The sequence below is a fragment of the Lynx rufus genome, unplaced genomic scaffold (assembly GCF_022079265.1).
Source record: "Lynx rufus isolate CCGP_SWC_20201006 ecotype Redwood Valley unplaced genomic scaffold, mLynRuf1.p SCAF_10, whole genome shotgun sequence".
Classification (NCBI taxonomy): Eukaryota; Metazoa; Chordata; class Mammalia; order Carnivora; family Felidae; genus Lynx; species Lynx rufus.
The window spans coordinates 73,748,443-73,772,468 of NW_025814824.1; the positions used below are offsets into that span (position 1 = coordinate 73,748,443).

Consider the following 24,026-nt stretch of genomic DNA (forward strand, 5'->3'; position numbering starts at 1 on the left):
ACAGTAATAAGTCTGATTACAGGAATTGGAAATGTTCATTGAACACTTACTATGTGGATTACCTCCCAACAATGCCGTGATGTAGGTAGTCGTGACTTACATCACCACTTACAGATAAGAAAACTGAACCTTGAATCGGTTAAGCAGCCTGTCCAGAGGTTAAAGGCACCTAGCTAGGAAGTGGCAGAGGCAGGACATGAACCTGGGTTTGTCTGTCTCCAGACCTCGGTTCTTCACCAGCATTAGGCTTCCCCCACCCACGACCCCCAGCTCTGAAGGCACCTCTGTTCTCAGAGCTGTTGCTTGGAGTGAAGCCTGAGATTTCGGGTTGGTCCCTGTACCTGCTAGGAGGGAGAGCCAAGCGGTGGAGAGGGAGGGCCCCCCAGTGGGCTGAGCACTGCTCTGCCCCCTGACTCAGCCACAGGGTTAGGAAGTGAGATTGGACCCCAGGGCTGCCTGATTCCCAATCCTGGTCTCACGACCACAGTGCTATTTGTGCCCTTCCCTGGGGTCCTCCCAGCTTGGAGGAGCTTTTTTGTTTGATCAGCCCAGCATAGAATATCACAGAGAAGCCACATGCTTCTGGCTCACCCCGCGCATGAAGTGGTCTCTGGAGGGAGACGGTTTGGGAAGGTCACCAGATGTGTGGAATTCTACCCCACCCTGCCCCCCGCCAGGCGAGTCAGACACCTGTCCCTCGGTCTCCAGCAGTTTGCGGTATGAGCAGGGCCCCTGAGTCTGGTATCGCTCACTGTGCCTAGCACAGTGCCTGGCCCAGATGGGTGCTTGGGAGGGAGGGGGTGAGGAAGGGCGGTGAAGGGGCAAGAAAGGAGGAAAGGAGGCCATGGGGTAGTAGAAAGAGAAAGGGCTTTGGAGCCAGGCTGACCATGGTTTCAGTTCGACTCCTCTGCTCACTTGCTTTGTGATCTTGCACGTTACCTTAACCTCTCTGCATCTCATTTTCCTCGTTTGCCAAATCGGGCCAATGGTCCCTACCACACAGGGTTGCTGGGGTGCAAGAGTGTATGGAAAGCAACCGTCACGGTGTCGGCATTTGGTAGACACTCAATTTATGGTTTCTTTCTTCCTCTCTCCCCCATATCCTTTTCTTTGTTTTCTGTTTCCATCTCTACAGCAGCACGTAAACACTGCTCTCAGGGTCCAAGTCCAAGTCCAAATTCTTTACCATATCCATGCTTCTGTTCCATGGAACCACCTGCACTTCCTCGAATGTTCCATGCTATCTCTGTCTCTGGCCCGGACATCCTCTCCCATCCCTGTCCCCATTACCTCCTCCAAGAGCCATCCCCATCTTTCCTGCTGCCTCTGTGCTTCCACAGCCCCCTGGGGGAGCAATGGGCATGTGCGGGGTTGACGCGGGTCCTTCACCTGGCTCTCTGCCCCATAGATCAGCACCTTCCGGGAAGGGAAGGTGTCTTGTCACTGTTTGCCCCGCACAGGCCCTGGCACATGGCTGGAGATCTGTAGGTATTCGCTGAGTAACTCTGGGGGTGGGGGTGGGAGGGAGTGAGCCGGGGACATAATCTTGATGAGCCAAAACAGGGCATGCCCAGGACCCCGAGAGCAGGGCAGGCCGGGCACTGGCAGGAATACAGAGAGCCCCCTAGCCAGGGCATCCCAAGGAGCATTTCACTGGGCTCCAGAGGATGGGAAGGAGATGCACTTGAGGAGGGGGACGCAATAGGAAAGTGAGTCCGTGCGGACACACATGTGGACCGGGCAGAGAAAGGGGTGCCAGGTGGGAAGGGGAATGGTGGCAGGGCCCTCAGGGGGCTCGTTCTGAGCAGAGAGCCCGGGGGCAGGAGAGGCCCCCGGGGCTTGGCGCTCTCCTTCTGATGGAGGCACGGGTCCCTGTGGGGACAGGAAGCAGCTGGGACAGCCCTGCTCTCCACTCTTACAGCTTTCAGGAGGGAAGAGGGCCGAGGTGTGTGGCAGGGGTCTTTGGGCTGTGGGGGGCCACCAATTCAGGCCACCCCCACGCACTGAAGCAGTGGCATCTGGGACCCAAGGGAAGGAGCTTGGCAAGGTGCGGACAGGGGAGCTTTGTCCTGGAAACTCATATCTCGGGAACTGCTTTCCCTGCCCAGTGAGAAGCTGGGCGTGCAGGATGGTGCCAGGCATCCCATCAAAGCGCCAAAGGCCAGGCCTGAAGACATGTCCTTCAGGCTTACCCAGGTCCCTTCTGGGTTCTAAGGGAAGCTTCTAAGAGGGTTCGCCTCAGTTCTCATTCCTCAGGGTTCTTCTTCCCTGTGTGTTGGCTTCGTCCCGAGTTTCTGGACTGGAAGAGCTGCTTCTCCTCTGTGCCTCACTATTGCTTTCAGTCAACAGGTATGCTCCCTGTTGTGATGTGTTGCCGTCCTGAGTCCCCAACAGACCCATGAGTGTAGTCGTGGGATCCTTTAGGGATGGAGAATTTTCCATCTGTATTCAAATTCCTCCTTCCTTTCTCTCCTGGATTTGGGCCTCTGTTAATAGGAAACATGAATGGGTAGCTTGCGAGGGAGCTTGCCAGCTCCTTATCTGGGGACGAGGGGCTGCTGAGGTCATGCCTCTTCTGCGTGGGCCTCCGTTATGGCGGGAGCGGTGTTTGTTGGGACTGGTCCTACACTAAGTTCTGGTCTGCATTCTCGTCCTGATTCTGTTGTATGGCCTCGGGCACATCGCCTCCCTTCTCTCGGTCCCACTCACCTTATCTGTTAACTGGGGCTGCTCCCCAGAATTATCTGTGGAGTTAGAAAGAAGTCAAGATACCAGCTCTACTCTCAGGGAATCTTATCCAGTAAGTCTGGAATTGAGCCCAGATACAGATATTTTTAAAATGCTCCACCGGTGATTCTAAAGTGTACCTCTCTTTTGAGAACCAATAGTCTGGATCAGTGCTATTTTTAATGTGCAAATTAATCTCTCGGAATCTTGGTAAAAGGCAGATTCTGAACCAGGAGCTGTCGGTTGAGGCCTTAAGATTCTCTATTTCATGTGAGGTTCCAGCTGCTGTTGCTACTGCTGGTTCAGGGGCCACACTTCAGGTCCTAAGAGTCTAGATGGTCCTGTGACATTCACTGGATTGCCCATTCCTTCCTTCCTTCATCCATTCATCCATCCATTCATTCTCATCAAACACTTAAGATGGGTAGTGGTAGGAGGTGAAGTCAGAGGAAGACAGACCCCAGGCTCTCTCAGGGCTAGAGGATTGGGACTTACCTGGAGGGCATTGGGGAGCCTTGACAGGGCTTTAAGCAGGGGAGTGACAGGGTCAGATTTGCATAAAAGGCTCCCTGGCATGGCCACTAAAGGGGTCTGGGCTGCCGCTGGGAGGTCCACCTCCATTCCGGTGGGAGATGACAGTGTCCTGGGGGGAGGTGGTGGTGGTGAAGGTGGAGGGAGTGGAGAGATTATTTTTTTCTAAGCTAATACACCTTGTTTTTAGAGCAGTTTTAGGGATTGAGAAGAAAGTAGAGAGAGTTCCCGTATACTCCCTGACCCCAAACATGCATAACCTACCCCGGGGGAGTGATTCTGAAGATACTCCCAGGGACAATCAGGAGGTGTTGGTGGCTGGCCAGAGTAGTGGGGGTGGTAGTGAAGGGAAAGGGAGAAAGGGTGGAACCCAGGTCCCTGGTTTCGGCAGCTGGCGGTGGCATCATTGATCGAGTGGACTTGCATTCAGCGTGAGGCATGTTGAGCTGGGGGCACCAGCGGGATGTGCAGAGGGAGGTCTCTATCTCTGTGCCTGGGCCCTAGCCACACAGGCCTCCTCTGTTCCCCCACTGCGCAGGCGTCCCTGGTGAACCCTCTCCTGCCCATCGAGCAGATCTGGGGCTCAGTGTCATTGCAGAGTGGCCTTTCCCACGTGGCGCTGCATTCTCTCCTGTGGCACTCTATGGTTTTCCTGCCCATCAGCGATCACACTTTGCATCTATTACATGTTTCTGTGGGCGACTGACCGACGATGTGGTTCATGTCAGTCCTTCCTCTCTGGCCTGGAAGCTCCCCCAGGACAGGGACTGTGTCTCTCTCATTTCCCATTGTGCCCACAACGCCTAGGACAGTGTTCTGGAGCAGCGCTGCTTCATGAGTACTTGGTGAACACTCACCTCTGGAATCTAGACTCAGGAGACAGGTCGGAGCCGGCAGTGTGGGCTCGGGGGTGGCAAGATGGCACGGATGGTGACTGAACCCCAGGGGAGCGGATGGATGCACAAGGGAGTAGGCAGGACTGAGAGGGGCAGGAGCCTGGGACAGGTTCCCACGGACAGGCCAAGAGGCTCATGACCTCATGGGGTTGTCAGATGGGTGGGAGCAAATCCAAGGAGAGAGATGTCGATGATGGGCGGTCCTGCGGTGGTCGTGGCTGCCATTCCAGCGCTTCGTGTGGCCACGCGGTGCCACGCTGTGGGTGCACACCAGCTCAGCACGCCTCCTGCAGCACCGGGGAGCTGTTATGAATCCCATGTTACAGCTGAGGAAACTGAGGCTCAGAGAGGCTATACCTGAGGTCACCCAGCCAGTGAGTGCGGTGGGGCTCAGTCTCCAGAGCTCTCTCCGCTGTACGGTGTCATCTGTCTCCTCCTTGTTCGGTGCCAAAACTGCCAGGTTGGGGACAGGGGAGGAGGACAGCTGCCGGGAGGCCCTGAGCTGGCAGGCAGAGGCAGGGCCGGGGGTGGCTCCAGCCTCTCCGTGTCAAGAAATCAGGCTGAGGAGCTGCACCGAGGCTGGGCTGGGGGAGCTAAGCGTTGGCCAGGCAGCTGAGGTTCCTGGAAGCCAGCACCATGCCAGGGACCCAGAAGCCAGGGAGCTGCTCAGGAGCCCAGAACATGCCAAACTTGAAGGAGCAACCCCGTCTCAAAAGTCAAGACTGGAGGTCTGAGGCGCTGGGCAGGAATTCGAGTAACCTCTCCCTTTCTCTGGCAACTTTCCAGTTGACAGAGCACTTTCCTGTCCTTTCTGAGACTTGGTCCCCTCAGCCCTCTGGGAGGGGGATGGGGCGTGTGGCAGGAAGTGTCCTCACTTCATGGCCCATTTCATGGCTGAGAAAACCAGACGCGATAGCCTGGTCGCACAGCTAGCAAAGGACGGAGGGAGGATTCCAGCCCAGGTCTTCTGGCTTTATGTCCAGCGCTCTATCTGTAAAATCCTAGCTGTGTAAGCGTGACCCAGAGACAAAGGCAAACCCCAATTCTCAACCCCCACCTCCCGCGCCAGTGCAGGAAGTGGTTTTTGAGGGCAGATACAGAGCCCGGCATCTGTGGTGGATGTGATGAGTCATCTCAGAGTGAGAGCTGCAGGTTGACTCTGGGGTCAGCAGACCTGGCTCCACATTTAGTAGCTGTGTGACATTGGGCAAGTCACTTCCAGGAGCTCGCTGCCACCCTCCTACCCCAGTAGCAGGTATAGGGGTGGGAGGGCTCTGGGGCCCAGGAGATGCTCTGGGAGTCCTACCTGCCACCCTTCCCAGCCTGTTCTGAGTCCTGGATTAGACTGGGGGCAGGGTTTGATTAGATCCTAAACAGCAGCTTCATTTGGAGGGCCTGGCTCATTTCCTGTGTGCTTCTAGCAGGCAAGACAAGGACAGAATTCACACTGGTCCAGCCAAGCCAAAGAAGTGATGGATGGGAGAGATACAGACTCCCCACAGCAAGGGGACAGCTAGCTGCACAGGGCACCGTGGACCCAAAGCCCTGGGCCAGCAGGCCGATCTCTCTGGAGCACCGTGGCCGGATTCTTATCACCCCAACCTGTTGCAAAGCTGCCTAACTGGGTTTGGCCAGCTGCTGCTGCCTCCCCCGTCAGAGCACTCACCAGACCCGCCAGGACCAGTTGTCCAGCCTCTGTTTTTTCTGCTCAACTGAGGGCAGGGATTGTGTCTGACTTGTCCCCGTCTGTCCTCTCAGGGCCTTACTCAGTACCTGGAGAATGAACGAACGCTTGTGTGTTTGTATGCATGCGTGTCCCCGTAGCCCTTCCCTCACCCCCATACCCTGCTCACGCTGCTCAGGGCAGTTCTGACGTAGCAGGGCTCTGCAGGTGTCACTCTGTTCCTCATAGGACAGTCCCGCATCTGGCATCCATTGTGACATGCTCTCACCTTTATCTCTTTTTCTCTCCTAATTCCTTCACTTGCCACCCCTCCCCCCTGCCGAAATTTCTGAGATTTCCTATATTTGCTCCAGAACCTGCCTTCCCCAAGGCACTCCCAACCCCAGCTCTCCCAGGAACACTGGCCTGACCAAACCTATCTGGGCAGTCACACAAGCCTGGTCCTGGAGCACAGGAAGGAACCAGAGAGCTCAGGCCCTTCTTTGCGAGTATCTGCCCTGTGTGTGTGTGTGGGGGGGGGGCCCAGGTGAGGGGGCTTAGGTAGTGTTCACTTGTGTTGACTCCTGGGTCCACCATACTTGTGTATAAGGGCCCAACGAAGCCAGGAGACATGAGTGCTAATACTAAATCAGCCTCCAATTTCTTAGGTCATTCCCTTAGCTTCTGAGACCTCAGTTTCCCCATCTGTAAAATAAGACTGGACTGACGATAGCCGCCATGTTGTCAAATGCCTCTTCTGGGCCAGTGTGACTCTTCTGAGTCCAGTGTGATGTCGTGGCCCTGCTCCAGGTGAGGAGACGGGGCCAAGAGGGCAAGAGGCTTGCCAGAGGTGCCCAGCCGGAGGGTGACACCACTGACATGACTGGGAGCCCTGAGAGCTCGTGGGGTGGTTTCTCTGCTGCCTGGGGCGAGGGTGGGGGGATGGGGACAGGGGCACTTCCCCTTCTGGCTTTGTTTAGTTTGGCCTCCGTTTGGGGCAGGATTGGCAGAGGCTGGCTGACTTGCATTTCTGGTTTTGGGTCTGTGGCTGCGCTTTCGGAGGGGTAGGAGGGGTAGGAGGGGTAGGCGGGCTCAGGCTCTGTCACCGCTGGGAAGGACCCGGCCCCACCCCCACCCCCAGGAAAGGGGAAATGCCCCCTGCTCCCCCCCACCCCCCACCCCGTCAGGGCCACTCTGTGCCAGGCCCTGAGGAGCACGGGTTGCTGCTTCCTTCTGTGGGTCCTTCCAGGTGGGAGGAGGGGGGGCGGGGTCTGGCCCAGGGGGAGGGGGACTGAATGTGGGTGAATGGGGGGGCTGGCTGTTTGTTTTTCTGGAGGAGAATGCTTCCCTGCGGGTGGGGTGAGGGGCGGAGGACTGGACTGCTCTGGAATGAGATCAGAAACGGAGCTGGAAAGAAGGAGCCAGAGGCCTTGCTCCAACCCCAGCCTAGCAGGAGCAGCCGACTGGTGCGGGTGTTTGGGGACTTGTCTCTAGGTCACTGTTCCGGGCTGGGCTGTCAGTCAGCAGGGGGGCTGTCTCTCTCCCTGGGAACAGTCTGATGAAGCTAAAGCGCAGATCTTAGTTTCCAGATGAGATTTCTGGACTGAGAGGCCTGTCATCACAATCACCAACTTTGATTCTGGGTATTTGGCCAAGTTTGCTTCCGGGGTCCATGGGCAAGATGTGCCACTATTTGAGGTTCATGACTTGAGCGTTTCCCTTTAGATCCGCTGTTTAGTCACCACTGATACCACCACCAGTATCCCGTTGAAGACTTTTATACTTTTGGGGAGCCTGGCTGGCTCAGTGGGTAGAACATTCAGCTCTTGACCTTGGGGTTTTGAGTTCAAGCCCCACATTGGGCGTGGAGCCTACTTTAAAAAAAAAAAAGAACTTTATACTCTCTATGGTATATTCTCCTGGTTTGTCACTTGGGCATGTTGGTTATTTCAGTTAATGGGTGGAGACCTTGAGACCCGGAGGGTTTAGTGACTGGCTTTCCCTAGTCCCATTGTGTGATTCGCCCTCTCTGGGCCTCAGCCTCCCCCTCTGTGTGCTGCGGACTTGGGATCACTGCCGTTTTGGGGTCTGAGGGGTCCCTGGGTGGAGGGTACAATCCTCTCCCAAGAGGGTCTTTGGCTGTGCCTGAGAACCAAACCCTGACCAGATCATCCCAGAGTCCTCTGAGGTCCTCCCTGCTACCTTGCTCAGTTCCCTCTCCACGGGGGTGGGGTGGTAGGGGGACACCTTTCACTTTCCCGCTCTCAGGCAGTGGCTCTTACCCACACTGTGCTCTCACATCCCTGGTGCTCCCAGATGTCAGTGGGACCCCTGACACATGTGGGGAGCACCCTACCACTGGGGCCACGGACTCCCAGATACGAGCCTGGCTGGGGCTTCACTGTCACACACTCCCCAGGGCTTAAAAGATTTCTCTGCTTTGGGCATAACCTTTCGGTCCCGGGCAGCTTGTGCCATAGTGGGAAAGTCACTGCTGTTTGCGCTCAGCATTGTCATCCGTCAAATGGACATGAACGGTCTCTACAATGAGAGCTCCTAACCTATGTTCTGGGAGTACTTACCTCTCAGATTCTCAGCCAGTGTCCACGCGCGCCTGTGTGTGTGTGTGGGCACACACACGTGCACGTGTGGCCAGGAACGTGTGGCCACTTTCTCCTTCATGAGACAGCTGTGGCCTCTTGATGGGTGAAACCTGGATTCCAGATAGTTCTCATTCCAACATTCCAAATCCTCCAGTGTGATGAGGGGCCCAGCCCGGCCTCGAGACCTGCTTCCCCTGTGTGGCCTTAGCGCGCCTGGCCTTCTCCGAGCCCCAGTGTTCCTGTGAGCAAGCTGCCTTTCGGACTTCATCAAGGGCCCTATTTTTCCCTTTGCAAATGAAGTCTGTAGGAATCCAGCAAAAACTTCAAGGGTTCTGAGGGTTGTATGTCAGACAGGAAATGCTTTCTTTGCTGTGCAGAACTCCTGAGGTTCCTCCAAACACAGTTTGAAAATCACTGGGTGGAGGATCCCTCAGCGAGGTCCCATGTGCCTGGGACATCTGTTTAGTCCAAATAGGGCAATATTTTGAAGTTCTGATTTCATTCCAGTTTACTGGTTTCAAAGAGACACTTAAAGGGGCGCCTGGGTGGCTCAGTCGGTTAAGCGTCCGACTTCGACTAAGGTCACGATCTCGTGGCTTGTAGGTTCGAGCCCCGCGTCGGGCTCTGTGCTGCCACCTCAGAGCCCGGACCCTGCCTCAGATTCTGTGTCCCCCTCTCTCTCTGCCCCTTCCCCCACTCACACTCTGTCTCTCTCTCCCGCAAGAATAAATAAACATTAAAAAAGAAGAGAGAGAGAGAGATACCTCAATATTCAGAGCGAGTCTGGTTTGAATAGGATTTTTTAGAACTTTAGCTCAGGTAGAAGATACCCTTTGGCCAGGTCTAAGCTTCTATCACTTTGTGATTGCTCTGACTTGGGACTTGAGTTGGTCGAGATGAAGGCAGAGACTGCCTGGCTCCTCCTTTACTAACAGGGACACCATGACACTTCCTTTAGGGGGCTGCTGGAAAGACAATACAAGAGGAGTGTTTAATCTGGCGTGACCCCGGCACACCATAGGAGCCAGAAAATCATGGTTACCTCTCCTCCTTCTCCCGCTAAATGACCAACCACGGTTTTGATAGAGCAGACAGAAGATTCAAGCAAGGAGAGAAGGGTGGGAACCCGTGTACAGCTAAGCCAAAGGGGCTTTCAGGTTTCCATTTGGCACTTTAGCTTTTAGACTGTGGGGTGTCAGGTGTGGGGTTCAGGCCTTTGCCTGATTTATTTCGGCCTCTGTGATGCTGGCTCATGCACGGTGCCTGGCATCTCATAGCCTCTCATTCTGAGCTTTTCTTGTTTGCTTCTTGTTTCCCAGATGTTTGAGCCAGAGGCGGATGAGAAGAGAGAGATGCCCTTGGAGGAAGGGAAGGAGCTGGGTGCCGAGGACCCCCCACCCAACAAGGACCCCTCTTCTGGCCAGGAGCCTCCTTCAGGACAAGACTTTCCACCCAATAAGGAGTCCTCTTCTGTCCAGGAACCTTCTCCTGGCCAAGAACCGCTGTCCAGCAAAGACTCACCTTCCTGCAAGGAACCTCCTCCAGGCCAGGAGCCCTGGCCAAGCAAGGACTCCCCACCATGCCAGGAACCCCCTGCCCTCCCTCCCTGCCAGGACCTTCCTACTAGTCAAGAACCCCCTCCAAGCCAAGACCCTCAAGTCAGCCAAGACCTCCCTGTCATCCGGGACCCCCCTGCTCAGGAGCTTGAGCCCTGTCAAGATCAGGTCCCCCTGCCAGCTGAGGAGACCACAAGCTCTGGGGACCCGCCAGCAGCCCCTGGAGATCTGCCTGTGGCCTCCAGGCCAGCCTTCGTGATCCCCGAGGTCCGGCTGGATAGCGCCTACAGCCAGAAGGCCAGGGCGGAAGGGGGCGGCCTGGGCTTTGAGGAGGATGCAGAAGAGGCTGAGGAGGGGGACGAGGGGGACGAGGGGGACGAGGAGGAAGAAGAGGAGGACACAAGTGATGACAACTACGGAGAGCACCATGAGGCCAAGCGCAGCAGCATGATCGAGGCGGGCCAGGCTGCCGAGGGGGGCCTCTCCCTGAGGGTGCAGAACTCCCTGCGTCGCCGGACACACAGCGAGGGCAGCCTGCTGCAGGAAGCCCGCGGGCCCTGCTTCGCCTCCGACACTACCTTGCACTGCTCGGACGGGGAGGGCGCCGCGTCCACCTGGGCCATGCCCTCGCCCCGCACCCTCAAGAAGGAACTGGGCCGCAACGGTGGCTCCATGCACCACCTTTCCCTCTTTTTCACAGGACACAGGAAGGTGAGAAGGCCGCGGGTGGGTGGGAGTGGGTAATAAATGAGGCGGTAGGGAGGAGGGAGGTGGATCCCAGAGCTGCAGGGTATGAGCATTCGCTGTCCCACCCCTGCGCCCCTCTAAGCCTTCCAGGGAGCCTTCTACCCATTTGGTGGAAAATAAAGCTGAGGCATGGAGAGACCAAGAAGGCAGCACCTAGACTTAAGCCCGTGACTCTGTGACTCCAGATGCTGTGTTTTTACAGCTCCTCTGGATTGGGGGTCCTCGCCGAAAGTAGAGCAGGTGTGGCCTCGCCCAGGACATTGTGCATTTGGATCAAAAAGGTCTGAGACGTTAGCTGGAGAGCTGTCTCCTGTAGTAGAATAATTTAGACTAGGTCCAGGCCTCGCCCTACTGGAAATCCATCAGCCAACAACGACAGCACATATTCCCCCTGCGCTGGCATTGTTCTAAGCGATTTTATGCGACCTCACTAATGCTCACAACAGCCTAGGAAGTAGATACCATTGGTGTTCCCCACAGATGGGGAAACCGAGGCACTGAGAGGTTATCTCCCTTGGCACCAGGCCACATGGTTTATAACTGTCTGAACCAGAATTAGAGTCTGGCTCCGGGGCTGGAGCTCTTAAGCACCATGCTATTCACCTCTTGCAAATATTTATAAATAGATGAATAAGTGTTTATTGATTTCCTGCTGTGTGCCAGGCCCTGTGCTCTGTGCCACTGCAGGGCCCCAGTTATCTGCGAGGCTGATCTCAACTTGTGAGGAATGAGTTGTCTGTGTGGGTCGGGAAGATGGCCCAGCAGTGAAAAGATAGCACCATGGCCTCGAAGCCCACCAGCCAGCTTGAGCCTGGGCTCTGTCTCTTATTTACTGTGTGGCCTTGGGTGAGTCATTCAGCTCCTCTGAGCCTTAGTGTCGTTCTGTGAAAAGCAGAGACTAATTGCACTCATGTCCCAGGATGGTTGAGGATGGAACGGAAGAACCTGGTGCCTGATGATGACATTAGCGCAGGAGCTCGTAGGTGCTGGTGAGGTGCTAGCAGCCAGTGCAGTGCAAGGTGTTGTTATGACAATGTTGTGAGCTGGGTGGGTGGGGGTGGCCAGGGCCCACGGAGGGCAGCTGACCCCCAGCGACGTGGGAGTTCAAGGCGGAAAGACCTCAGGGTCTAGGGGCATCATGGAAAGCTTCCAGAGAAAGATGCCCCTCGGCTCGGCCTTGATGGTTGAGCAGCTGTAGAATAAAGAGAAGATGAGACGGGCATTCTCTGTAAGTGGACGTGGCCTGGACAAACTGTCTGTAGAAGCCAGTTTGGCTAGAGCAGAGGATTCCTAAAGTGCAGGGATGGCAGATACATGGCACTCGGACTGCCATTCCTGCCTCCACACCCATGGCAGACATGACAAATGGATTCCAGCACATTTCCCCACCGAGCTGGGACATGGCCCCAGAGGCCTTCTTAGCCTCAGCCACTAGCAATAAGGCCAACTTGGCACTTAGGAGGACATCTTCTGCAAGGCAGTTGGACTGGAAAGGCAGGCTGGAACCCCCAGAAAAGGGCCTTAAACTTTGGGCCCAGGAATTAGAACTAAATCCCAAAGGGACGGGGGCTGGATCTGTTTCCTCATCAGCAAACATATGTGATTCTCACTTTGATGTGCCCCGTAATCACCGGGAAGAGGTTAATAATACATAGATTTTGAAGTCTCCAACCCTAGACTTCTGGAATCAGAATTTCCAGCAGGTGGTGCCTAGGCCCTGCATTTGAAACAAGCTCCCCCAGAGACTGTGATGTTCCCCATAGTTTGAGTATCACCATCTTAGGCCATTTCTTGATGCAGCTACTATAAGAGAGGGTTCAGAACTGTGCCCTACCCAGGTGAGGCCTCAGGCTCACTCGGACCAGGCCTGGCCACTCCCATCTTGAGGGCGCCGAGGTCCCAGGCCTCACTGCCTGCCGGGCCCCCTGTTCCTGACTCCACACCCTCTCTCCAAGACCCTTCCAAGTTCTGTTCTGCATGTAAATGCAAATATTTATATACAGACAAATTCATACACATTCATGCACATACTTCTAGCTCCCCAAACCAGCTGAACTCAGCTCCTATTTGGGGGCAGATGACTTCTGTGTGGGGTGTCCAGCATCCCAGACCAGCTGTGTCCTGTTTCAGCATCCTCCTTTGGGAGCCCAAGGTTTTCACTAGCATCCTTTCTTCCCCACCCGCTTTTGGCCTCTTGTTTCCTTTCTTGGGCTTGAGTGACTGAGCTGGCGGGGGCCTCAGAGACTGCCCTATGGTGGCTGCCGTTTTGTGGCTTCCACTTACCCAGCTTCGGGTCCGTCCTCGTGTATATCCTGCTTACTCCAGCCAGTCGGCCTCAGGAAGAACGCTGCCCTTGAGGTCTAAGCCGGGCAAGCCCCTGGTCTCGCTCTATCCCTCACTGGCAGTTGGCCTTGGGCAAATCCCTGCCCTTCTCTGAACCTCAGTTTCTTCATCAGCGAAATGGGTATGGCAATAATACCTCCTTTGTAGGGTTGTTGGCAAGATTAAATAGCCTGACTTGGGTAAAGTGTTTAGGGCACTGCCTGCTACTTAGCGCTTGCTGGATGTCTCATAAATGGGAATCATTGCTGATGATGAGGACGAGAGAGCAGGAGCGAGAGTGGTGACAGTTATGCCAACATTCACAAAGTGCCTCCAGCTCCCTTTTCTGGCCTTCATAACATTGCTGTAAGGTGGGACCCCCGTACTTGTCCTCCAGCAGGGAGGCTGAGGTTGAGGGAGAGGTGTTCTGTCCCAGGCCACGGAGCACATAGTGCTGGAGCTGGACAGTGGCCTCACCCTGTCCAGTCCTCCCTGGCTGTACCCCGGACCCTGCACACCTTAGACTGGTGAGGGACAGGGCGTGGGGGCTGGCGGCGGGGAGAAGGCAGTGGGTTTCGCCATGACTTCCGTCCTCCTGGCTGGGGCCTGGCTTTTTTGGGAGGGTCAGCTGATGCCTACAGGCCACCGTTTCCAGGCTGCTCCAGGCAGGAGCTGAAGAAGGAGGGAAGTCTTCAGGCTGTGGAGCCAAACAGCCCCAGGTTCAAATCTCAGCTCTGTCTCCTCTTCCTGGTCCTGAGACCTCGGCCAAGTGATATCTTTCTTTGAGCTTTCATTTTCTCTTGGAAAATGGGAGTGCTAAGCGTTCATGGAGTTGTCCCAGAGATTTAAGGAGTTGCTCTATGTAGAAAGCTGTGTCCGTGGCGGTGATCCTGTCATGAAGTGAAACCCAGGAGGGCCAGACAGAGCTGGTGTGGCCCTCAGCTGGTCATTGTGCTGCCCTGTGGCTAAGCTGAGGCTGCCTGGAGCACATGTGGCCTGTCACAGGAGAGACAGTCCCTGTGTTACTCCTCCCCCTACCTGTCACCCTTGTGCACTGATTTCTGCTGTGAGTAGGAATATCCGAACCACATAGATCTGAGAGATGGTCCATTCGCCGGGGCCATTTTACAAATGGGCTGCCTAAGGTTCCGAGAAGAGACCTCCCCACCAATGTCATCCCTTGGGCCTTCTCCCCGGGCCTGGCTCCCTGTGCTGAGTTGAGTTGCCTCACAGTGCCCTCTGCTGCCCACTCCTGCCTTGCTGGCTGCTCCCTGGTGACCCTGCAGGCAGACCCACAGGCCCACGCCTGCCCTTTTCCTGGGAGGCAGGGAAGCCCTGGGTGTACCTGTGTCGGCGCCCAGGATGCTTCCAGTGAATTCTGCCTCAGCCTGGCCTGGCTTGGCCCAGGGTCATAGGTCATTCTTTGACAGTTGGGAGACAGAGGCTGCAGGCCCTCCCTGGCCATGCTTCCTTCCCCCGCTCCTCCTACAGGGACTGGCTTGGGCAGAGGCTGTCAGCGGAGGGTGCTAACCTTGTCACGCCAAGCTTCTCGCCTAGGCCAGAGGTCAGACAAGAGGGCCCCTAACATGCCTTCCAGATCCAAGATGTGATTACACCTTCTAGTCTCCTATTTTAAAAAAGCTTAAAGAAGTTATTTCCTATGTCTAAACAAATACGTGTAGCATTTAGATCCAGTGTTTCCACAAGGTTCTATGGGGTCTGCCAGGCAGGGCCAGGTCAGAGAGAGAGCAGCCAGGCCTGGCCAGGTGGCCCCAGAAGTTGGGTCAGGACCAGTAAGAGAAACCAGACGACGTCCTGCTCATGAGAGCCCTCAATCATGGGTGGGGTCTGGAGCCAGACCTGAAATTCTGCTACTTGCCAGCTTGTGGACCCCGGGCAAGCTGCTGAGCAGTCCTGGGCCTCAGGTTCCTCAGCTGTCAACTGGGGCAAAGGGCAACGAACAGCTCTTAGAATTGTTGTAAAGAAGAGTGAGATAAAGTGTGTTAAAGCACTTCAGCTCAGTGCCTGGCACATAGTGAGTGCTCAATAAATAATAGCAATAACCACAATAGCTGATCGTCACCGAGCACCAGGCACTGTGCTCAGCACTTCATATGTATTAACTTAATTAATTCCCACAATACCTAGGAGGTAGGTCCAGCTATTATCCCCCATTTTACAGATAAAGAAACCGAGGCACACAGAGGGGTTGTCACTTGGCTAAGGTCAATTAGCTAATAAGTCACTGAGGTAGGATTCAAATCCACACAGTTTAGAACAATTGACACTCTTAACCACAACTGTTATTATAGTCATAATTACACTAAGAATTATAGTTCTTATTCCAAGAGGCAGGGAGCCGCCAGTCCCTGGAGAGGCCCGGTGGGTGCTGGGCAGGCCCCAGAGATTCCTGCCTGGAGTGAAGGGAGGGCTGGTGATTCTGGACTCTCCTCCACTTCTTCAGCAGGGAGGGCCCTCTGGAGGGGCAAGGCAGTGGGGAGATGGGAGGGAGAGGCCTCTTGTGTGCTGGGTACTGGGCAGGCCTTACTGCAGCTCCTGAAGGGGGAGCCTTGGGGCCCACTGTGGGGCTAGAAATCCGAACCCTGACTTTCTGGCTCAGTTTCTTCTCTGTCTGGCCTGCAGGTCCCCCTCAGCGCCTGGGTTTCCCTAGCTGCTCTGGGGGCCGACTCCCAGGGCCTGAGCTACCAGGCCGATCGGTGTAGGCTGGTCCCTGCCGAAGATGACCCCCTCCCAGCAGTGGAAGGAAGAGCCCATTTCCCAGCAGTGCAGAGGCTGGGGGTGCAGCGGGGCGGGAGTGGTCCCCAGGCCCATTGTGTGGGCTCGATAAAGTACGGAAGCTGAGGTTAGAATGGCAGGAAGCCCAGCGCCCGTGGCCCTTTCCCACGGGTGGGGGCTTCGGGCACTGCTAGCCGCACGGGCGTGACTACAGCCTGTGTGCGCAATGGGGCGACAGAAGTAAGACTCACTGAGCAGTGAACGCTGGCAGCCCTGGTTACAGAGGCCACCAAGATTGGGCCACAGGGGCCTAGACTTTATCCTGGCGAATCTTCCAGCAGCCAGGGCTGTGGCTGTCACCACACCTAGGCTATGGCTAAAGAAGTCAGAGCTGAGAGGCTAAGAAACTCCTCCACAGTCAGTGGAAATAGGATCAATACTTACTTCCTGTAAACCCAAGCTCTGGGATCACACACCAGAGGTGGGTGTGTGCCTGCGTGTGCACGTACACACACGTGTTTACAACCCTGGCTGGGCAGCCACCTCAGGAAGGATGTGGCATTTCCCCTGAGTCTTTTACTGAGAGTATTCAAAATGTGCCCTGTCCTTACATTTGAGTAGCAGCATCCTCTGGTGGAGAAACACGGGTCTTAAATGCATACAGGCCCAGATTCCAGCTGTCGTCATTTACACTCTGAGTGTCTTTGGGCAAGTGACTGAACTTCTCTGAGCCTCCGTTTGTGGACTTACTTTGAGTATTAACAAGATGGTATCTGGATAATGCGCATTCCGGGGTTTGTATGAGTTCCATACAGTATGAGTTCCATAAATGAAGCTATAATCCCATCCATCCATCCATCCATCCATCCATCCATCCATCCATCCATCCATGTGTGGGTACTCTGCTGAGGCTAGTAGCCCCCCCTGCTGGCCATATCTGGAATAAGGCCACTTTTCTTACTTGAATTAAGAGCACTTTAAGAATTAGCCCGTCTTTATTTTACAAATGAGGGAACTGAGGCCCAGGGTGGGGCTCCTGAGGAGTCAGAGCTGAAGTCCACACCTGGTAGCATGCTGTCTTGTCTTGGGACATAGTGTCCATGCCCAGCCCGCTCTGAATTCTAGCGCCTCTCCCATCCCAGAACATTTCCTGGGCTCCTGCCCTAGGGTGGCACTGTTGGGGCCCTGGGTTTCCCCTGGAGGAAGATGGACAAGCACCAGCAGGGCAAAGGGAACAGAGGACAGCCCTGGTAGAGATGGTGGAAATCTGGAGGGGTCGGGAGAAGAGGAATGATAGACCGGGAGGAGATGAGAATTGGCGGGGCAGGAGGGAGAGGAGAGAGGGCATTCCAGGACGGGGACACAGCACAGGCAAAGGGGAGGGAAAGGGTGGGGGGTGCGAAGTGTGGGCCCCAGTGGAGCAGTGGGGGATAAAGTTGCAAGCCGTGATTTAGGCAGTGAGGGCCTCAAGACTCATTGTTCTCAGTCTGCTTTCCTTCTCTTGATTCATTCATTCACCTGACAAATATTTGTTGCGCTTCAAGTGTGTGCCAGGCCCTGTGAAGGTGATCCAGATGGACAGAGGGCTTGCTTTTGAGAACTCACAGTCAAGCAGAGGGGACAGATTTAGAAAGAGCCATTTCAAATATGGTGGGGACCCCAAAAGGTGTGCAGGGGGCACACCCTTGGTCTAGGGGTGCTCCCCGGGTAAGGAGGCATGTAAGGGGCCTACCCAAGGTCTAAGTCTTTCCTGAGGCTGGGTCTTAGGAGTAAAGGGAGATGGGAGGGTCACAAAAACGTCTCCCATGGAAGGTATAGCACGTGCAACACCTGAGGTGACAGGGCAGATCAGGTGAAGACATTCCATTTGCCTGGAGGGCAGGGTCAAGGAGGTTGCCGGAGCAGGGGTCAGGCTGGAGAGATAACTGAAGGAATTGTAACTGATGTTAAAATGCAACTTTCTACCCAGACCCTGTGTATCATGTTACGGAGTTTGAATGTTACCCTGGGGGCACCGGGGAGTCATGGAAAACTTTAAGGCAAAAGAGGTTCTCTCAGGCTTGTGCAACAATTCACTTTACACACTGCCAACCAATCTCAGGTCTCTGTCAGACCTCAGAATCCTGAGTTAGTCATTATGATCTCGATTTTGAAATTAAGAAGCAGAGGCTCACAGAGGGACAGCGAGTGGCTGAGTCACACTGCAGAACGCCTGCTGTAGCCCTGCTCTCCAGTCTGCCCTACTGCCTGCCGTGATTAAGTGCCACGTCTCTGGCTCTGCCATTCGGGCTGTGTCTTTGGCTTCTCCCCTGCAGCCTGGGTTCCTAGTTGCACCAGGGGGAGACGCCTTTGGCTGGGGGATCTGCCAAGCCAACCGCACTTCATGGACAGGCCGTTCCCAGTAATGGGTCTCCCTGTCCCTCACCTGAGGGTTGGGGGCTTTGCAGGAGAGGGGTGGCATGGCTGGCAGGAGCTATTGGATCCCTGAGCCTGTCTGCTCAGGCAGCAGCCTTCAGATGCCCAGACTGTAACGTGTCTATCTTTCTTCCACAGATGAGTGGGGCTGACGCAGTTGGGGATGACGATGAAGCCTCTCGGAAGAGAAAGAGCAAAAACCTGTACGTTGCAAAGATCATGATCCTCAACCTTGCAATCAGGGAGGCTCCCCAACCCCCTTTTCCTCCTCTATCCTCAAACTTGCCTCTCCTCCACGGGTCCAGGTGGGGAGAAGGGGCTGTGTCCAGTCCTTCCCTAGACAGACACCAGTGAACAAGAGGATCTTAGGACTTAGCAGTGGCCGCAGGGTAGGGTCACGAGGGTCCTGAGCATCCGGCACTGCCCTCAGCATTCATGCGAGTGATGCAGTGTGCTGATTCAGTACCTGGAAGCCCCAGGGAGCCAAGCAGAGGCAACCAGCCAGGTTGTCCTGGCCCTGGCCCAGCCTCTGAGTCAAGCGGTGGCTGAGTGCCCTTGACAAGTTCTTTGCTGCCTCTGAGAAAGCACTGAACCGACAGTTTACTGGGATTCCCCCCTTTTCCTCCTAAGCCCTTGAATGCTAGCAGTCTTGGGAATTACCAGGAGGTGGCGCTGCTGGTCTAGGTAGCAAAGCCCACACTCCCCAGCCTTTCTGGTCACACTCGCCTTACACTTCCGTTTTGGAGGTTTGTTAGAGGTGCCAAATAAATGAACAGGGTGTATGTGCGTTCTCCTTGGGCCTCCTTGTACACCTGGGTCCAAAGCCCTGGAGACTACGGGGAGGGATGGAGAGAAGGCAGTGGGTCACATGGAGGCCCCCAGAAGGAGCCCCCCTCCCCTCTGGGTCTGGTAGTACCCACCGTTATTTACCAGTGGGGCCTGGGGGAGGAGACGGGAGTGTTCCCAGATGCCTCTGGCAGCCTCTTCCCTGGCCTCCACTTTGGCTCGTGTCCACGACCCGAGAAACTCTTTCTTTTCAGCTCCTTTGCCCTCTCCAGGTTCCTATGCAACTGTAGGCTTCTCTCACTCTGCAGCCAGGAACAGTCACGCCTTCTCGGGAAGGCAAAATGCACAAAAAAATAGCCCTTTGCACCCACCATTGGGTCCAGGTATCACCAAAGCCACTGTGGGTGTTGCTCCCGGGGGGGGGGGATGCAGTAGGGGGCAGTAGGGGTGGCCATCTGGGGGTGCTGGAGCCATCTTGGTCCACCAACAATAGCCTTGCTTTGGGGTGGGCGCTCTCTGCCTTTGAATGCCTGAAGCTCACATAATCGAGGACTCTTAGAATCTGACATAGCAACAAAAATAAGTAATATTTATTGTGCCAGGCACTGTTCTGTGTGTATTCCATATATTATCTAATTTAATCTTTACCAGTATTTTAAAAAAATTTCTTAATGTTTTATTTTATTTTTGAGAGAGAGAGAGAGAGAGAGAGAGAGAGACAGAGTGCAAGCAGAGGAGGGGTAGAGAGAGAGGGAAACACAGCATGTGAAGCAGGCTCCAGGCTCTGACCCTGTTAGCACAGAGCCCGGACACGGGGCTCGAACTCGTGAACCGCAAGATAATGACCTGAGCCGAAGCCTGACTGAGCCACCCAGGCTCCCCTCTTTACCATTGTTTTTATTTTACGTTTCCTTTTTTTCTTACCCCATCTTACAAATGAGCAAATTGAAGCAGAAAGAAGCTAAGTTATTTGTCCCAGGTCACGCAGCAAGTAAGTGGTAGAGCGGGGATCTGGAACCTGGCGTGCTGGGGCTAACAATAGAAATAGAAATACGGTGTTTTTTCTTCAGAACCTCCTCTATTGAAGCTCCGAAGGAGGTTCACGGCAGCCCTGCGAGGTAGTCTTTGAGCCCCTAGAGATGAGAGCCCATGCCCCAGAGCCCACCCCTTCCATGTCTTCATGGCTCCGATCGGAGGAAAGTGTTCTTTTAGATTCCTCTTATGGGTCCCTGTTCTGCCTTCTGGACCCACGTGGAGACACGTGGCGCCTCTCTGAGCCCTGCCATCCTGTCAGACAGAGCACTATGCCCCAGGAAGTCACGTGCTGGCACCCAGTCTCCCGGGTTTTCTGAGGGCCCCAGTCCTCACCCAGCCGGCTGCCAATCCCTGGACTCCTTGGCCTTAGCTCACGGCTGAGACCTGCCAGAGCAGGGTCCCCAGCGCTGGGCAGCTGCCCCAGACCCTCAGGACACTGTGGGCCTCAGCTCTAGTCTGAGCATTTTTGCCCTAGGCAATGTGCTTAAAACTCTACATGCAGTTACAACCCTAAGCAGCTGGTAGGTACTATAATCATCCCTTTTTGATGGATGAGAAAATTCGACATTCTGAGAGGTCAGGCAACTTGACAAAGAGCACACGGTTGGTAACCTCTGGAGCCGGAATTTGAACCTGAGGCTGTGTGGCTCCAGAATCTCACACTTAACCTCCACAGGGTACCACCTCCCTTAACACAGAGTGTCCCGTAGGCCTTAATGCTACTTTAAGCTGGAATAACTGCAGAAATGTAAATACTACAAACTTACAAACACGCGTCTGAAAGTTGAATTATTTTTTTTTTTTTTTTTACTGTTTACTTATTTTTGAGAGAGAAAGAGAGGAAGGGTCAGAGAGGGAGACACACACACACACACACAGCATGTGAAGCAGGCTCCAGACTCTGAGCTGTCAGCACAGAGCCCGATGCCGGGCTTGAACCGCAGACTCTGAGATCATGACCTGAGCCCAAGTCGGACGCTTAACCGACTGAGCCACAAGAGTTGAATGATTTAAATTCCTTTTATGCTTAGGTAGCATTGTGATTTTGCCAATGCATTCTTCATTTTAACTTTTGGTTTCAAGTCAGGATTTTTTATATTTAGAAGGACAGAGACCAAAAAATGAAAAATGTTAAAGTTTATCATTCAAAATTCACAAAACTGAATGTGTGTTAAACAAGTTACATTAATTAAAATCCCAAATGACATTTTTGAAAGTTTATAGGATTCGTACGTCTGAAGTTATTTGAGCTTAAGTTTGTACTAAGACTTTTGGGGCATCGTGCATATTGGTGGCCCCTTGTATCCAAAGCCCACGACTGAGGCTGAGGCCAGCTGCCAGGAGCTCTTCTCCTGGAGGTGCCCGATGTGGGGGGGGGGGTCTAGGGACAAGGGGGGCACACTGGAGCATGGGACATTTAACCCCTTTCTTGCCAGCAGCTTTGCCCAGCAGCCTCCTGGGGGAGTGGCCAGACTAAAAATGATTCCTGGCTAAAAATAGCCAGTCCAGCCACCCCGGTGGGCAGAGCCTCCCAGCAATTTGCTGACTTGTTTTCTCCTCCTTCCCCTGGCGCTGCCATGGCAACGGGGAGGCCGGTCACAAATAACCGGGTCTGGCTCTCCGCCGGGCGGGCCCCAGAGGCCGCCCCTTGCAGACACATGCCCCTTTCACGGGCTCCCTCTCAGGGTTGGCCGGGAGGGATATTTTTTTTTCCGCTCCTCGTCCTGGGCCCTCCCATTTCCTGGCTCCTCCCGTCTGAGTCCCAGCCCGGCCTGCGCCCCGAGCCCAGTCCTCCCGCCGAGATCGCGGCGAAGGAGCGAGCGAGCGCTCGGCTGGCGGCAGCCCGCGGCACCGTCGCTGCCCGGCGCCCGGGACGCAGGCCTGGGGGCAGGAGCCTGGGGGGCGCTCCCCGCGGACCACCCCGGGCCCCAAGGTGGGGGGCCCCGCGGAGATGCTCCGAGGCATGTACCTCACGCGCAACGGGAACCTCCAGAGGCGGCACACGATGAAGGAGTAGGTGCCTCTCACCCCAGCGCTCGCCCTTCCCGCCCTGCATTTGCCGGGGCTGAGTGTGCCAGGCTGACCGACCCCCTTCTCTGCTTCTGCCCCCAGAGCCAAGGACATGAAGAACAAGCTGGGCATCTTCCGGAGGAGGAACGAGTCCCCTGGGGCCCAACCTGGGGGCAAGGCGGACAAAATGGTGAAGTCCTTCAAGTAGGTCTCCCCCGCCCCCGCCCCCCCCCCCGTGACCCCTCAGGCACTCGCTGGTCCCCGGGAAAGCAGGGCTGGTGGCCGGCTTAAATGCACAGGGCTCTTTTTGGCTGGACCCAGCTCTGGGGTGGATGGAGGCTCTCTCAGAGAGCCTGGCACCTGGCAAGCAGCAGCCCTCACCCGGAGCAGCTGCTCTGGGAAGGACAGCCAGGCAGGGACAGAGGTGGGAGCTGGGAGTGGTGCCCGCCCAGGGAAGCGGGGTGGGCCCCCTTCTGGGCTCCTCAGCTGGGCTGGCCACTGCCCGGCCCGAGGGCAGCCGACAGAGTGCCCCCAGCCCCAGCCACCCCACCTCCCCGAAACCTCCCGGTGCCTCACTGTGCCCCTTCCCTCCCCCCCTCAGGCCCACCTCGGAGGAAGCCCTCAAGTGGGGTGAGTCCTTGGAGAAGCTGCTGCTTCACAAATGTAAGTGGCGGCCGGCCGGCCTGCTCCCCTCCCCGTGCTACCTCCCTCCCTCTTCTCTTTGCTCCTCTCCCAGACCCAGAGACTGAGGCTGGTCCCAGAGAGGTCGCCTTTCCCTCTCTGCTGGGTCCCCCCAGGGGCCTCTGCTGTCGGGAGAGGCCCTTGGGCTGGCCTCGGCGCCGGCTTCTGCCAGCGCTGCCCTGGCCACGGGAGCTGGCATTGCCTGCCAGAGGCCACTGGGACCTGTGTGCTCAGACCCGGAGTCCCAGAGTTACAATAAACATTTCCACGTACCCAGGGCTTACGCTGAGCCAAATGTGCCCCGCGTCTCGTGGGCAGGATCCCCTCTGATCCTCGCAGGGCTCCAGGAAATAGACTCGTGACCCCCGCTCTACAGATGAGGGAGCTGAGGCACTAGACAGGGGAGACACCTGGCCAAGGCTCCCAGAGAGGCAGAGTGGCAGGGGTGGGTCCATGGTCCTGGGCCCCTGGCTCTTGGAAGCGGTTATCTTACTAAGCTCTGCACCCTAAAGGCCCCTGGAGGGGAAGCTGGGCGGCCAGAGGGCGGAAGTAGCTGGTTCTGCCTCTCACAAAGGGCCTGGGCTTCTCGTCACAGATGGGTTAGCAGTGTTCCAGGCCTTCCTTCGCACCGAGTTTAGTGAGGAGAACCTGGAATTCTGGCTGGCATGTGAGGACTTCAAGAAGGTCAAGTCACAGTCCAAGATGACAGCCAAGGCCAAGAAGATCTTTGCTGAGTACATTGCGATCCAGGCGTGCAAGGAGGTAAGGCCTCAGGCCGGGCCCTCAGGCCCCCCATCCCCATCCCCATCCCCAGTGGCCTCTCAGTGATCGTAGGTACCTGGCAGCCTCAAGGAGCTCAGGAAGGAGAAGAGGCCAGAGTGACCCTCGGGGACCATGTGTCCAGGGTGCAGAGGAAGCAGACAGGGGCCTTGGGAAGAACAGAAATGGTCACTGCCCAGGCACCGGTGTGGCAGGCACCTGCTAAGCCCTTTATGTGTGTGCTCTTTTATTTAACCTGACGACAACCTGTAAAATGGGTTTAATATTCTCTTCATTTTAAAAATGAGGAGACAGTCTCAGAGAACCTAGTCAGAGTAACCCACACCTACGGAGTGCTGACTGAGTGCTAGACGCTGCGTACAGAGTCACAGTGGATGATCTATCGATTTAATCCGCATCTATTCAGCATGGATGACCTTGCTTAGTCTTCAGTGCTCTTTGAGGGACAGACTGTTCTTCCTAGCCTGCAGACGAGTCAACGGGACTCAGAGCACTTAGATGACTCGCTCAGGGTCACACACCTAGGTGTGGCACTGCC

General features: G+C 55.5%; 1 protein-coding gene across 7 annotated transcripts in view; it reads left to right on the forward strand.

Annotated features, from left to right (window-relative positions):
- RGS3 (regulator of G protein signaling 3) overlaps nt 1-24,026 on the forward strand; it is a 122,191-nt gene that overhangs the window by 96,979 nt on the left and 1,186 nt on the right. For 6 of the 7 annotated variants that reach the window (XM_047068309.1, XM_047068302.1, XM_047068306.1 and 3 more), the window contains 5 exons: nt 9,740-10,687; nt 18,335-18,399; nt 22,130-22,231; nt 22,629-22,690; nt 23,304-23,470. In XM_047068309.1, the coding sequence (XP_046924265.1) occupies nt 9,740-10,687; nt 18,335-18,399; nt 22,130-22,231; nt 22,629-22,690; nt 23,304-23,470 (1,344 nt within the window). Of the gene's footprint in view, nt 1-9,739; nt 10,688-18,334; nt 18,400-21,847; nt 22,031-22,129; nt 22,232-22,628; nt 22,691-23,303; nt 23,471-24,026 lie in introns of those variants that run through there. The other variant, XM_047068307.1, reaches the window with a different exon arrangement.